Genomic DNA, 16,652 nt, shown 5'->3' on the forward strand with positions numbered 1-16,652 from the left:
TAGACCCTATGCAGTCTGGTTTCAAGAGTGGTCATTCTACTGAAACTGCTCTTCTGTCTGTGAGTGAAGCATTGAGAGTAGCTAAGTCCTCTGCTCAGTCATCAGTATTAATTCTACTAGATTTATCTTTGAGACTGTTAACCATGACATTCTCCTTTCTATACTATCTGAACTGGGAATTTCTGGAAAAGATCTTGACTGGTTTGAATCTTACCTTAAAGGGCGTTCTTTCAACATGTCTTAGCAGGGACAGGTATCAAAGTCTCATGACCTCACCACAGGTGTGCCTCAGGGATCAGTATTAGGACCCTTGATTTTCTTTATTTACACCACTTTCTTAGGTGAGACCATTCGCTCCCATGGATTTGACTAGGGGGCAGCCGTGGCCTACTGGTTAGCGCTTGGGACTTGTAACCGGAGGGTTGCCAGTTCGAACCCCGACCAATAGGCACGGCTGAGGTGCCCTTGAGCAAGGCACCTAACCCCTCACTGCTCTCCGTGCACCGCTGTTGTTGCAGGCAGCTCACTGCGCCGGGATTAGTGTGTCTATTAGCTGGCTTACCCGTTTGTTTAATAAGATCATTACAGCTGATTCAGAATGCTGGAGCACAACTGGTCTTCAATCAGCCAGAGGACACATGTAACTCCTCTCCTAGTTACTCTCCATTGGCTCCCTATAGTAACCAGAATTACATTTAAATCTCTCACTTTGGCCTATATGACACTGACTGGATCTGCTCCTAGTTATTTTAATTTAATAATCAAGATGTACATCCCCAACCGCCCACTGCGCTCTTCTGCTGAGCGTCTGTTGTGACGACCAGTCATAAACACTAGGTCTAATTCCAGACTCTTTTCCTCAGTGGTTCCATGTTGGTGGAATGAGTTGTCCAGTGCTCTCCATTCCTGTGGTAGTTTTGGGTCGTTTAAGAGGGATCTAAAGACATTCCTGTTCAACATGCAATTAGTTCTTTAAGCGCTTCTTATGTGTTATTGTATAATATTGTTTTATTTCCATTAGGCTGTTGATTAATTTGACATTATTGTTTATTCTTAATGTAGTCTTACCATGTCATTGTTTTTATATTATTGATTGATTGATTTATTGTTGCTTTTCTCCCTCATTTTCATTGCTTATTTTTTTAGGCTTTTGATTGAATTGACTTTGTTGTTTATTATTGCTTTCCTATTTTGTTTTTGTATTTATGTGTGGCTTTGGACAAATGTGTCTGCCAAATCCCATAACCATAACATCAGGGAAAATTGCTCACTCTTTACATATGTCACTGTGCCACACCTATTTTTCTGTGACCAGTTCATCCACTATTGTGAAGCCATGGGGTGGGGCCCACAACAACAGGTAACGTGATGATGAATGGTATGTTCAACGTAATAAATATTCAGTATGTAGGCAAAGAGTATTGAAGTAGCCTACTTCTATAGTCTGGCGTGTGTAAGAAGCATTAAAATGTGAGTAAATGCATTGCATTTTAATAAACGTAATCGGTTGCACGGTCTCTGAACGTGTCTGTTTGTTTCAATGACTCCGGTATGTAAGCCTATAGTTTGAGTGGGTGGTGCAAAGTAAATAGACGTAACATTATTTTTGTTCTCGTGCATTAACATACCCCATTTGGCAGCGCCCGAATCCGGAAGAAGCCAATGATCTTTTAAGAATAGGCTACTGACAACAGGTGAAGAATCACAGCGCCAGAGGTTTTCTATCAAGGTAAGCTTTACCTGAACGTTCAGGAAACATCATGTTGTTTATATTCACTGTGTATTGTGTTCACGGCTTTCAGAAGAAAAATACGAATTGCGTGAGGAATACATTAACTTGGACTGCATAACTTTAGACTAGGCCTACGTTATCATCTCTGCAGGTAATTCCAGTGTTGTCGTAGGCCTCAATGTAACTTCGCTGGCTTGTTTGTTTACTTAATGTCATTATACATAACTTGGAGTACAGTAGCCAAATATTTCCTGTGGCATGGCTAGTCTACTCAAAGGATGGATTTTACAACTGCTCACTCACATTTCAAAGCTCTGTCTCCTCCAAGAGACACATCTCTCACACTCCTTTTAATACATTGTATGAAAATGAATAAGTTAATGTAAATGTTGTTGGTGTTGGGGGGGATGAGGAGGCGTGTATCTATTCATAATAATAATTAATAAAATAATAATAACAACAATTGTTTAGTGTTCAATAAAGCAATGTTTGCACATGTGATGAGTGAGTGTGCATGGTGGGCCATTTTGTTTGGTTGTGTCCAGATACTTTCTGATCAGTTTTGTGTGTTAGATAAATGTTTGTGGTGTTTTTCAAAATGTTTGTTTATCAAATTGAAGGTGTCAAAGAAGGCTGAAAATTGGTTTAGCAGATTTTGGTGTGGGGTTACGGTGTTTTGAGTGGCATGTTTTAGAAGTTGTGTGATGTATTTTTGTGTGCAGTGAAAAAAAAACCTGTAAAACTCACCTGACCTGAAGTGGATCAACTTGCTATGTGGCCTAACCAAGGTAGGCAAATGTTTTTTTTTTTTTTAGCTCAATGCAAATCAAACCAGCTAATAGGCTAACCGAAATAAAACCATGCCAATCTATAGGTATGGTGAAAGGTATGTGATGATGTGGAGCTATTTTAATTCCAAAGGCCAAGGGAACTTTATCAGGATTCATAGTATCCTGGATCCATGAAATAACTGACATTTAAAAATAAAAATCTGCCTGCCTCTATGGGAAATTAACATAGGAGTGCCAATACTTATGACCCCTGTATATAAAAGGAAGAACATTTATTTATTTATGATACATTATTCATTCACAAAGAAAATTGGTGTCTTTAAAGGTTGGATATTTTCTCATTTTTTACTTAAGGCATTAAGATCAATTTCCAAAAGATGATTGTATATTCCTCTTTTTAGTCAACTTTAGCAGAATAATTCTGGAGGGTAATAGTATTTGAGGTATGACATTGCATTAATTACTATTTCAGGTCCTCCAATGGGTCCCTCTGGCTACCCTGGTATGGGTCCCCCCGGCTACCCTGGTATGGGTCCCTCAGGCTACCCTGGTATGGGTCCCTCAGGCTACCCTGGTAACCAACCAGTATATCCACCTGGTATGAACCCAGTTAGACCTCCTGGTGTTCCGGGACAACCCTATTACCCCACTGGTCCAGCTCTCCCTCCTTATGCAGGAGCCCCAATCCCCCATGCCCCACTCCCACACGGTGGTGTCTATCCTAGCCCTAACCATAGTCCTTATCCCGGAGCCCACCCTGGTCCTTATCCTAGCCCTAACCATAGCTCTTATCCTGGAGCCCACCCTGGTCCTTATCCTGGAGCTCACCCTGGTGCTTATCCTGGAGCCCATAAAGGCCATAAAGGCCATCACAAAAGCCCTCATCACTTCCCTCAACACTATGGGGGTCACAAATTGGCTGGGTTATCAGGAAGTTTAGCAGGGGTAGAAATGGCTTTGGGGGGACACAAGATGCACAAGAAAATGAAAAAGATGAAGAAAGGAAAAGGCCACAAACACATGAAGCACGGCAAGGTGAGTGGTGGAGCTGGGTGGACTTTGGATGAGGGTGTTGCAGTGCTGCATATGACTCATATGACTATCATAGACGAATCTATGACTGTGCACCACCTGATGCGTAGTTTGAGGCTTTGTGATTAATCAGCATAACATCAAAACATGAATGTAGTTGCTTGGCATTTTTAAATACATCTCGGCTGTCCTTATTTGTTGTAGAACAAATTGGTGTGACTGCCATTTTGTTCATAGCCAATATTATCTAACCTTGCTCTAATAGGATAATTATTGAAAAAAGTCTTCTTCTTTAATGAAAAATATTAAATGCTACTTCTAGTCAACAATTCAGAATAGTTACTTTCAAGTCTTCACCATAACTCTAACTCTTACTCATTTTGGGATATGTGGTATTGTAAATGTGTGGTGAAGGAGGAAGGCCCAAAGTTTTATCTAATATACCATATGCTAACTTCAGCCAAAATAATACTTAAGTTATAGTTTAATTAATTATATATGTTTTGTTTGTCCACAGCATTCTTCAAGCAGCAGTAGCAGCAGTGACTCTGACTAAAGTCCAAAAAAAAATTACTACCAAAAACCCTGTTACACACAGCAAATGATCGATAGTTTTACTTACATTTGTCTTATACAGCTTCTTTTAATGGGCTTCACTCTAAACTATATTATTATTATTATAATAATATTAATAATAATAATAATAATAATAAACAATTATGTCATATAAGGTATTTTTTTGTAAAACAATGTATGTATTATTTATCACACTAAAGAAGATGGTATTATTTTCTGAATGTGTATAATGTAAAACTCCTTTACCTTTAGCTTCTGATCTTTTTTTTAAATCTGTCACAGAACTAGAGAACGACCTTTAACCACATGGTATAGATACGTGTTTGTGTAAAGGTGTATAGCACAGCTACTGAACATTGCAATTGAAGATTGTTTATGTATATTGTTACACATACTATATTGCCACACAATAAGAAAGCTTTGTTACAATAAGAAAGCTTTATGGTAAATGATACCAAACTGGTCATTTAGATTCTGGTGCTTATGGTCTGTGGACATCATGACGCTGTGAAGATAAAAGTGCCTCATTAAGGTTATACCACTTACATTGTGCAATAGTGAATAAAATGCCTGATATACTTTAAAACCTATAGAAGCACTTCTGTGGGCTATTTATGTGGAAATCACAACACCGTGAAGGTTGGAAAGTGCCTTATCATAAAGGTAGCACCTGTTACATTATGCAGTGGTGAATAAAATCTTTCATTCTGACTCTAATGGTATGTGATGATGTCTGCATTTTGCTAAATACTAAATATTACATGATAGAAGTCAAAACAGTAGAACTTGTTCAATATGAAACAAATGAATGGCACATTGACAAAGCATTAAATGTACTATTAAGTCATTTGTCAGAGGAAAGGTAGAAATTCAGAAATTCACCCTGCACTCACTGTATAGGGATGCACAATCCATCAGTTGCTCAGACCTTAGCAGTAATGTGCTGGTCTGAGCTGATGGCATCTGTGCCCTGAGTGACTGAGTCCTGCTCTCCTGTGGCAGTGCCAGTCTAGCACCTCTCAGGTGATGTAATTGCTGTTGTTGACTTGGAATCTAGCTCGTTTCTCAGAAACAACAGTATTTAAATACTCTCTTTCTCTCTCTTTATCACACACAAACACACACACACACACACACACACACACACATAGTGAGCTCCACACATACAAATAGCCTACATGTCAAAATATATACTGCTCAAAAAAATTAAGGGAACACTTCAACCCTGGATCAGTACACTGACACTGTTTGGTTCTGAGCACAAGTAAAACTTTTGAGGCGAGTGTTTTATTTTGCAAGAACTGTCAGACATTCTGTGAATGTAGTTTGAGAATGGAGAAAAGGGTGGAAGGTTTCAAATAAAAATGTTTTAACATTATTGTGGAACACTGTAAGTGTTCCCTTAATTTTTTTGAGCAGTATATATTTCCATATCATAATCTGCATTCAAATGTTAAATTACAGTGTAAGTAATCATAACCTCTCAATGTGCCCTTTTGCTCTATATCTATCTTGCTTCCAGTTCTCCATAGTAGCCCTTTCATTGGGGTTCTTGAGCTACCTCCAAAATCCTAGTCTGGATTTTGTTTAATTTTGCAAATTGTTGTTGATACGTATATCTAATATTGGCCTATACATCAAAGAAAAATATGATTGAGGGATTAGCATTAAAATATCTCTGAACTTGTGACATCTTGGAAATTGTGTGGTCTGTATGCTTTTGTCCTTTCTTTTTCTTTTTGCAGGTTGAAATTTGTTTTTTACTGTATTTTACTGTGTAGTTCAGCGTTCCTTACTTAGCTTAATTTATAGGTATTGTGCGGTGTATAGTTACATCCTGTTTATGTCACTGATTGTTACATTTCAAGCTATAGACATTGGCATATGATGTATGTCTCTGATTTTATTTTAACATTTCTAGTAGGCCTAGTTGTTGCAGTAGGCTCTTCATCAGCTGCTATATTTCAGGATGTTATGTTTTGCTTAGTAGGCCCTATTTTCAATGCTACACTGAAATTACATAATGTCAGGATGAGGCGGATAGGACCCAAGTGCAAGATTCCACCAGGCAGAAATTAGAAAAGCACACTTTAATGATTGACAAACTTACTAACAAACAGAACTTACAGGGTAAACAGAGAGACAGTCCGACAAAGAACAGAGAAACAGGAGGGTAGAAATACACATAGCCTACCAATTAACAGAAAGACAGAGGACTGGACGAAACCAACGAGACAATAACAGGGAACAGGTAAGGAAGCAGAAACGGAGTGAAAACTAACAAGACAGGAAGCACAGACCAAATAAGGAGATGGGGCGGAGACAAAGACAGGTGACAGGCAGGTAACACAAAGGGAACACATGGGGAACCAGGCAAACACAGCACACAGGACACTACACAAAGTTTTCACCAGGGTGGCACAAAGTCATTCCATCCAGGCAGGATCCTGACACAATTTATTTAGCCTAAATAAACATGTAGGGCCTAGTTTCTGAATTCCTACTGGTGATAGACTGAATTGCTGGTCTTATGCCTAGTTTTCTATTTAATATTGGGACAAATTGCTCAATCTTTCATAATTCTGCCACAACTTTTCTTCAAAGCTAGGCTACATGTAGAGCTGGGGTGGAACCGTAGACTTACCACAAGTTGTAACGAAGGGTATGTTCAAGATGTAAAATATCGAATGTGTCATATTTCAGCGTAGCTGGGCACTGGTCTACGTAGGTGTGAGAAGCATTATGCTGTAAATAAACGTAGGCTAATCGGACCCTGACTTTTTGTCTGTTTCAATGCTTGTCTTCCTTCGAGTTGGCTATCCTAAGTAAATACACAGGTAAATCAATAATAACCGTCTTGGTACATGATGATCGTGAACACACCTCTTTTGCAGCGCTTGATCCCGGAAGAAGGCACTTGTCTAAAAGAACTATAAACAGTGGAGGAATCGGGAAGAACCACAACGGTAGAGTTTTTCTTCGGGATTAACATATAAAGGTAGGCTTTAGTTAAACCTTAAACATCATGGCTGTTACGTTGTTCAAACTGACTGCCTGTTTTGTTCACGGCTTTCAACTTACGTGGTTGATCGCTGTGGACTAGGCTACTAGGCTACATCAGCGTTCTCTTCTGCTCGCAGGGCTATGTGATTTTGTGTAGCCTACAGTCTATGGATATTGTTCATGTTCTTCGATACTTAACACAGTTTGTTGACTTTATGCCGTAAACATAACTTGGGGTAAATGTCAAGTATTTCATGTAGCATGGCTACTCCACAGATGCCTTAAACTCACCTCTCCCTAAATATTTTTTAGGAACCATTTAGCTGCTATTTGACATTCAAAAGTGAATCAACTCGCAATGTGGCCTAACCAAGGTAAGCAAATGTTTCATAGACTAAATGAAAATAGGCAACTAACCTATATGTAATAACTTGGTGCCCGAGCGTAGTCTATGTTGGTGAGGTTGCTACTAACGACCATGTAGTTATATAGCTATACATTATTCAAACATTATTACACGGCTCTTCACAAGGCAAGTAGAACGCTCCATTGACTTGAATGGGATAAGTTCTAGCGGTCATTATGTAAGGCAGGGGTGTCAAACTCAAATTCACAGGGGGCCAAAATTAAGAACTGGGAGTATGTCGCGGGCCAAGCTCAACATTTATTGAATAACCGATGTTTTTATTGAATTAAAACTGTATACACACAAGAAAAAATAGAATGCAGGCATTTCTGAATATAGCCTAATAGAAAAAATATATTGAATATCTGAATAGAAAACATATATTGGCCTATTTTTTGCAGGTGAACTATAAAAATTGTAAATAACATTTAACAATTATCAAAATTGTAATTGTAACTATTAACAGTTAACAAACTCTCCCTCTGAGAATGGCCGTGCTGTTTGCGCGATATCCTGTGCAACAGTAAAACTCCCTTTTACATCAGCATCACTTTGTGACTTGGGTAAACATAGTCTGCCTTGAAAGCAGACTTGCTTTCAATTCTCCCACCTTCTGTAGCTTAAGCTTCGCATCCAGATCTTTGTATTTGTCTTCATGTTTAGTTTCGTAGTGCCGTTTTATGTTGTACTCTTTAGTGACAGCTACGGTGAATCCACATACCAAGCAAACGGGTTTGCCCTTGAATAGGCCTAATATGAACATATAATCGTTTCCCCACCTATCTTGAAAACTCCGATTATCAATCTTTCGCTTCGCCATTTTCGTTGATAGTTTGTCTGGTTGCATGGATACGTGTTTTGTTTATGAACAGAAAAGGCGGCATTAACGATGCAACGCATTTTGGGATTTGAAGTGTTATCGGTGTATGATACACTATATGTACAGTATGTAGCAACTTGATGGGTTGCGTTGCCCTGGGCTGCGCTCATGCACTGAATAGAATAGCGTGCGGGGCCGGCTCTAACGCGGATGCGCTGAAGAGAATACTGTCGGGCCAGCTCAGATATGGATGCGTTGTATAAACTACGCGGCGGGCCACTTCTAATACAGATTGAATAATGACCTCGCGGGCCACAAATAAGCAGCCCGCGGGCCTGAGTTTGACATCCCTGATGTCAGGGATTGTCCGCCGGTGTTACATGGCAACTGGCACCCATGTTAACTGGCTGCGTTGGTGACATTTCACGAGTGATGACGTTTCTTTGACAGATGTGGCCGCTTGCAGATTTGTCACTTTCTGATGGAAACTGGAGACGAACAAATACAAATATGCATGATATATTTAAATGTCAAATTTGTCTGTAGTACGCTACATGCACTGGACCATGAATATGCCACCAAAAACATAAATACAAATAGCCTAATAATAACTCGTGGGTATCGAACCTGCTTCCTAAATGAAACCACTTAAGCTACATGATAACCATTCATCTACGTACCTGCGCCACGAACCAGCTGATAAGTCATAGTGACATTTATTTGACTTAGTCTATACAATTTGAAGAAGTCAGCTGATGATTGTAGCAAGTTAACATGCATGGCTGATGGTGTTGTCTTGCTACAGCAGTTGCCCAAGCCAATAGGTCTTCAAAGTATCATGGTTAAGTTTTCAAACATTTCACTGACTGCTGGTCAGGCTCTCTGTGGCCACCTAGTAGGCCTATCTGTAGCCTAAATTGAGGAAGCGTTGCTGGTCTAAAAAATAATTAAATAATAATACATTTTTTTAAAAAAAACGTGTAATGGGGAGGATTGAACCTATGTCGACTGCGTGAAAAAGCAATAGGCTATATAAGCATTAACCTGTTGCGCCACAGGAGAAGCATGAACGTGTGAATTGGGAAATAAAATATCAATAAAATATCAAACCCATGTTTACATGTCAGCAACATTAACGTTAATAGCCTATAACCCTTAGAGTTTTGACTCTCCCTGTGCGCAAATTTTGTGTAAAATATGGACACGTTATAGACTTCTCCTGCCCATTGCAGTGTGGGTTTCAATGCCTGTGTTTCATGAACTGAATTCTTAAAAGAATAGGCTGGACAAAAGGATAGGCTACACAACACAAGGATACACATTTTTATTTGATTTATTTGCTGATTTATTTGCCCTAGGTAGGGGCGGCCACCGCCTAACCTCAGTGAAACGTTTGTAAAACGATGATACCATGGTAACCATGATACTTTGAAGGCCTACTAAATGGCTTGGGCAACGGTCGCATGATAACATGGTAGCCAGATAACATGAACAGTTATGTTAACTTGTTACAATTATCATAATGTTAGCTGACTTCTTTTAATCATACAACTGAAGTCAATTTCTGTGAGTGCCGTCAGCTGGCTCGTGGCGCAAGTTGATAGACTGATTACCAAGCAAACAGGTCAATTTATTCGTGGTTCGATACCCACGTGAAGTTAATTTATGCTATTTAGGTGTTTGTTTTTTGGGTGGCATATTAATGGTCCAGTGCATGTAGTACTAGGCCTACATACAATTTTGACTTTTAAACATGTCATGCATATTTGTGTGCGTCTCTAGTATATCAGAAAGTGATAAATCTGCAAGCGGCCACATCTGTCAAAGACTCGTCATCAATCATGAAACGTCATCAACGCAGCCAGTTAACACGGGAGCCAGTTGCCATGTAACACCGGTAATTATCAGAAAATAAGTCCCGACAGGGAGAACAGAACCCAGACGCGCAGCGGAGGGGTTTTGCTTCGACCTGAAGGGACTTATTTTCTGATAATTACCGGCGGACAATACATTATCCCGCTTATTACACGGCTACTTGCCAAAACGAGAAAAGAAACCTACCACAATGAATCTTTAAAAATGATTTTGCTACCGTTTCGTGTCTTCCGCTGACAAAATAAATAGTTCGCCACACAGATAGAACTTGACAGTTTCAGGTGTTGCGTGTAACGTCTTACTAGCTTACTTTCCCTTTCAATGAAATTCCATTGCAATAAGCGAACGGAATTCTTGCGGAGGGACATGAAAGACGTTAATCAACCCCTTGCCATTGACAGCGGTGATTATATACTTTGCCGGTGATTTATATAGATTTAACATAGGCCCGAACGTTGGGAAGGCCCATTCATGTGAATGGAACTCTCTGCAGCACTCTGAAGAGCCGTGTAATAATTTTTGGGAAATGACCTCTGGAAAAAATAATGACCGCTGTCAATGGCAACGGAGTTTGTGCTTCTAATTCAGGTATTTCATATCCCTACGCAAGGACTGGAACTTAGATCAAAAGTGAAAGCAGACGGTTGATCAGCTGTGTTCTAAAGAATGTTTGATTAAAGTTCAGCGTGTTGTTGCGAACTATTTCAGCAAATGCCACGATGAACGGTAACAAATAGGCTAGGCTATGTAGGCTAAATTCATATTGTGGGGAGTTTATTATTTCGTTTTGGCAAGTAGCCGTCTAATAAGCGGCTAATAATTGTCATCAATGTATAGTTCTATACATAAACATCAATGTATAGTTCTATACATTATCCCTTACATATTTGAGGTGTGACATTGTATTTATTATTATTTAAGGTCCTCCAATGGGTCCCCCTAACCCAGCTCAACCACCTCCAGGCTACCCTGGAATCCCAAATCCAGCTCATCCACCTCCAGGGTACCCTGGAATCCCAAATCCTGCATTCCCCCCTGGGACCGATCCAGCATATCCACCCGGTATGAACCCTATGCCTCCTGGACCGGTTCCTCCTGGTGTCCCAGGGCAACCCTATTTCCCCACTGGCCCAGCTCCCCCACCCTATGCCCCACATGGTGGGGCGTACCCAGGGCCTCATCCACATCCCATGGGACCGGCAATGGGTGGGGCCATAGCAGGGGGGTTAGCCGGGGCAGGAGTGGCTGTGGCGGGACACAAGATGCACAAGAAAATGAAAAAGAATAAGAAAGGAAAGAAGAAACATAAAGAACACAAGGCTCATAAGCACGGCAAGGTGAGTGGTGGAGCTGGGTGGACTTTGGATGAGGGTGTTGCAGTGCTAGATAGCGACTGACTCATGGCACAGGCAGCCTGATATATGGTCTGGGGTGTATTCCAAGTGTAACGGTGGTCAGGCAGTGAAGGGACTAAGACCAAAACTGGCTTTTCTCACTTTTATTCCTTTGGGAAAACCAAAACAACATATGCCTTCAGGCACTGAGAATTCTCTCTTTAAAATAACAAAGAAAGAAACATTCATACAGAAGGATACACCTTTAGCATACTAGACGGTGATGAAATAAACTTAAGAAAAATGCACAGGAAAATATTTCCTCATTCTATAACTAATTCACATTTTACATATGGAGCAACATATGGGAAAACCAAAACAGCATATGCCTTCAGGCACTGGCGTACATAAAACAGCATCCAATGCAAAGCATAACGCTTCTGAGAATTCTCTCTTTAAAATAACAAAGAAAGAAACATTCATACAGAAGGATACACCTTTAAAAGTGGTAAAAAGTGCAGTAGAAGAGGGGTTTAGTAGATTAACTGGCAAGGGCTGCATAAGAAAGGTGGGGGAGGATTGGGATTGGGGGGGCACCAACAAGGAGCACCCAAGAGCAACAGGGGCAAGGAAAAACTCCCTTAGCAAGGAAGAAACCTTGGGCAGATCCACGGCTCAAGGGGCTAACACTTGGTGTGTGTGTTGGGGGGATGACAAGGGAGATGGGATAGTGTGCTGTATATAATGTGGGGAGAGGGCAGTGTGCAATGTGTGTGTTGGAGAAGCTTCCTCATGAGACAATGAAGAAAGGCTAGGCAATCAAGGACATGGGTAGATAGATGGAGGAGAAAACAAAAATAATAAATAAAAAGTTCTATGGAGATGTGCAAAAGTTGGAGAAAGTCAGATATGTGTGTGTGTGTGTGTGTGTGTGTGTTTTTGACGTGTGATGAAATAAGAAAATAAATAAAAGGTCTGTAGCATAGGGAGAGGGATGTAAAAGTGCTAAAAGTCATGTCGGTGTGTAGGTGTGTGTGTGTGTGTGTGTGGGGGGGGGGGGGGGGGGGGTCATGAGTGCTGAGGAGTGAATGAGTGCAAAGTCAGTATACTGTGAGTTCAGAGTTGGGAAATGTTTGAGAAGGCTGAGGAGTGAATGTGTGCAAAGTCAGTATAGTGTGAGTTCAGAGTTCAGATGGCCTGGGGATAAAAGCTTCTCCTGAGTCTCTCAGTTCTGGCTTTGTGACTACATAGGCGTCTTCTTGATTTCAGCGGTAGGAATAATCCATTGTTAGGATGAGAAGAGTCCTTCAGAATCTTTCGGGCTCTTAGGAGTACTCTTCTGGAATAGATATCTTGTAGAGCAGGGAGTTGAGTTCTTATAGTACGTTCAGCTGAGCGCACTACTCTCTGCAGAGTACTACAATCTCTAACTGTGGAGTTCCCATACCAGGTGATGATGCTACCAGTTAGAACACTCTCAACCGCTGAAGTGTAAAAGGCCTTCATGATGGATGTAGAAACTTTGAATTTCCTTAGCTGACGAAGGAAGTAGAGTCGTTGTCTGGACTTCTTCAGAACATATTGAGTGTTAACAGTCCATGTTAAGTCTTCAGTAATGTGGACACCAAGGTATTTAAAACTTGTGACTCTCTCTACAGGTTGCCCGCTGATCATTAGTGGGGTGTAACTGTAGTTCTGCTGCTGCCTTCTGTAATCCACTACCATTTCCTTGGTTTTATTGACATTCAGTGTCAAGCTGTTAGATTGACACCACTGTGCCACCTCATCAACCTGATCCAAGTAGAGCTGCTCATTGTTGTTACTAATCAGGCCCAAGATCACTATGTCATCTGCAAACTTGATGATGGAGGTGTGACTACTGTTGGCTTTGCAGTCATGTGTGTAGAAGTTGTACAGCAGTGGACTCAACACAGCCTTGGGGAGCACCAGTGCTGATGGTTAATGTGTCAGATGTCAGACCCCCCACTCTAACCACTTGTGAACAGTTGGTGAGAAAGTCAAATATCCAGTGACACAGGGTGGTGTTCAGTCCTAAGGCCTTCATCTTTGTGACCAAGGTGAGAGGTACTATCGTGTTGAATGCTGAACTAAAGTTAATGAACAGCATCCTCACATAATTCCCATTCCCCTCCTCCAGGTGAGTTAAGGTGGTGTGCATGAGGTTTGAGATGGCATCCTCTGTAGACCTGTTGGCTCTGTAAGCAAATTGGAGGGGGTTGAAGGAGGCAGGGAGGGATGAGCAGATAATGTTTTTCACAAGCTTCTCAAAACACTTCATCACTGTAGACGTCAGGGCTACTTGGCGGTAGTCATTCAGACATGATGGACTTTTGTTTTTCAGTACTGGAACAATAACATACTGCTTGAGGCAAGTAGGAACTGTCTCTTGACCCAATGATGTGTTAAAGATATAAGTGAACACAGGAGCTAACTGAGCAGCGCAGGATTTCAAAACCCTCTTAGAAATTCCATCCGGTCCAGCAGGTTTTCTACAATTAACCCTCCTAAAGGCATTGCTCACATCGACCTCAGAGACACAGAAAGGTGCATCCTCATTTGCTTCACATGCTGCAGCTAGTGCAAGATAGTCTGTTATAAGTTGAATGGGCTATATTAGATGCATCATTCATATCATCACTGTCAGCCCTACTAGAAAGGGAGACATGCAACATGGAACTTTCAGGTGCACAGAACAAATTAATTAATATTCCAAGAGACTCACTAAACATTCACAGACGAAATACGGAGATAATGCATACACATAATGCTAAACTAACTGTAGATTCATTGCCTGCTAATTCATTGATTGAATTGTACTTTCCATGCACACTAAACTAAACTACACTGAATGCATGGAAAGTTGCTAGCGGAGTTTACAGCTAGTCACTAAGACTCAGTGTGTATGATCTCGTGGTCATAATGAAAACATAAATAAACTTTCTCCAAGTTTTCAGAAATGCACCCAAATCCTAACAATACATGTAAAGTAATATAACACAGGTGATATGTCGAAGTTTTCAACTTAAACAACATTTTACAGTTACAAAATTAAAACAAAGTGGGGAGTGCTTTATACAGTCAACCTACCCAATGCAATGCAACGCTTCTGATCGGGTACGGCAACAACACAGTAAACGTAGAACATGGTAAAACCAGAGAATGTCAACGTAGCAGAGCTGCAGTACACCGTTTCTCCAAAGGGGGCTCCAAAACACCAATCTCAATACACCTGCTTAATTACGGCGAAAATCACATACAAACACTAAACTACATTTATAACTCTGTTACACAAGTAGGTGGTTAAGTGACAGATCGAGGACAGAGAAGAAATGGTAAACCTTTGACTTTGTTTAGTTAGGAGATTGAAGCCCCCGTTCTGTTATAAGGTTTACAACTTCCTCTGGCTTATCTTACCTAGGTTTGCCTCTAAACCACCTATTTGGAATCATATCCTGGTCTGAGACTGTATTGTTGATCAGTGTAGCACATGAATGCAAATGTTTGGTACTTTCACTTATACCTGTCTCCTATAGAACAAATTGATGCGACTGTAATGAACATTTGTTCGTAGCCAATAACTGTCCTTGCTCTAGTAGTTAGTGGAAGTAGTGTCTACAATTATTTAATGAAAAGTGGTGAAGGTTCCCACTCCTAGTCAACAATTCAAGAGATTTACTTGCGAGTCTTCCTCTCACTAACTATGTTGTGCATAGTAAATATGTGATGAGGGAGGGAGGACCCAGACTTGGTCTATGATACCAGAGTATGAACATCCCTGTGTGCATATAAACGTATAGTTTAATTAATTACATACTTTGTTTGTCCACAGCATTCCTCAAGCAGCAGCAGCAGCAGTAGCAGCAGCAGTGACTGACTAAAGTTAGGGTCCAACAAATAGCTGTCAAAAGGGCCCACCTTGTGAAGTAACATACAACAGATGATTGCTAGCTTCACTGATATTTGTCCTTTTAATGCATTTCATACTAAACTGTATTATTAGTAAAGTATTATTATGTTGTGTCATTTACAAGGATTTGCAAAGCAATTTACTGTATTATTTAATTATCACACTAAAGAAAATGTTAGAATTAATGAATATTTATCATGAAAATCAATAATGTAAAGCACATTGCCTTAAGCTTCTGATCTTATTTTTTATCTGTCAAAGTACTAGATTAACACTTAAGTAGCACAGCTATTGGACTTTGCAGTCGAAGATACACTAATGTACAATGTTGCACTGTATTGTTATAAGGGTTACAGTAAAACTACATTCATGGTAAATTATATGATTGTTTATGGTAAATTATTCATCTAGATGATATGAATGAAAGTGCCTTATCATTAAGGTAGAACCTAAGTTATGGAGTGGTGAATAAAATTCTTGTTAAGATGCTTAAAACCTGCTGAAGCTCTTGTGTGTTATATATTACAAAAGTGAACTTTTGGCTTAATCGGCATTGTCTGAAGCTAAATGATTGGACCAAGCCAGGTTACACCAGGACTGCAATGCTATGCTGTTTTATTAAGATAAGTCTGTTCTTACAGTTTAACCTAATTGTCACACTATCTGTTCATTATCATATTGATTGTATCCCTTGAATTCACTTATCCTTCAGTTAAGATACACTGTCAAGTTTATTCAAACATATCAGCGAATTTGTTTTGGAAAAGATTTTAGGTTATTTTGCATTTGGATTTAGACTGAAATATATGATATTAAAATAATATTTTTTTGATGCCTGTATCACTAGAAATGAAAAGAGGCTGCAGTCCTTATCTGGTGATGCTCTCAAAACATGCATATTTCACGTTACAAATTATAGAAATTGTCTCTGAACTATGTAGTAGACACGCACCATACTAGAAATGCTGTCTGAAGAAGTCTGGTTCTGTCAACGATACCAGACGATACCGTTCACCAAATCCTAGTTGCATCCCTTTACTGTCTACGGTTGCATCTCAGCTGGGTCACGAAATGGGACATTTTGTCAAAATACAAGTCTTTGCATTAACGCAATAACTAGTTCTAATAACATACAGGTTTAGGCCCGGTGGTAAT

At 40.1% G+C, this 16,652-nt stretch overlaps 1 protein-coding gene across 2 annotated transcripts; it reads left to right on the forward strand.

Moving 5' to 3' along the window:
• The first annotated feature begins 1,640 nt into the window (after nucleotides 1-1,640).
• On the forward strand, nucleotides 1,641-15,996 carry prr13 (proline rich 13). 2 transcript variants are annotated; one of them, XM_042090923.1, is made up of 4 exons: nucleotides 1,641-1,729; nucleotides 7,447-7,508; nucleotides 11,157-11,572; nucleotides 15,420-15,996. In XM_042090923.1, the coding sequence occupies exons 2-4, from the start codon at nucleotides 7,493-7,495 to the stop codon at nucleotides 15,462-15,464; spliced, it is 477 nt and encodes a 158-aa protein (XP_041946857.1). In that variant the 5' UTR covers nucleotides 1,641-1,729; nucleotides 7,447-7,492; the 3' UTR covers nucleotides 15,465-15,996. The 2 variants fall into 2 exon arrangements, with proteins under 2 accessions (XP_041946857.1, XP_041946856.1); XM_042090922.1 differs by lacking the exon at nucleotides 1,641-1,729 and adding an exon at nucleotides 7,026-7,129.
• The last annotated feature ends 656 nt before the right edge of the window (nucleotides 15,997-16,652 follow it).

This window comes from Alosa sapidissima, chromosome 4 (genome assembly GCF_018492685.1).
Source record: "Alosa sapidissima isolate fAloSap1 chromosome 4, fAloSap1.pri, whole genome shotgun sequence".
Lineage (NCBI taxonomy): Eukaryota > Metazoa > Chordata > Actinopteri > Clupeiformes > Clupeidae > Alosa > Alosa sapidissima.

Coding starts and splice junctions, on each gene's coding strand:
- prr13 (XM_042090923.1), top strand. Junction 11,573..15,419: donor AGGCTCATAAGCACGGCAAG/GTGAGTGGTGGA, acceptor GTTTGTCCACAG/CATTCCTCAAGCAGCAGCAG.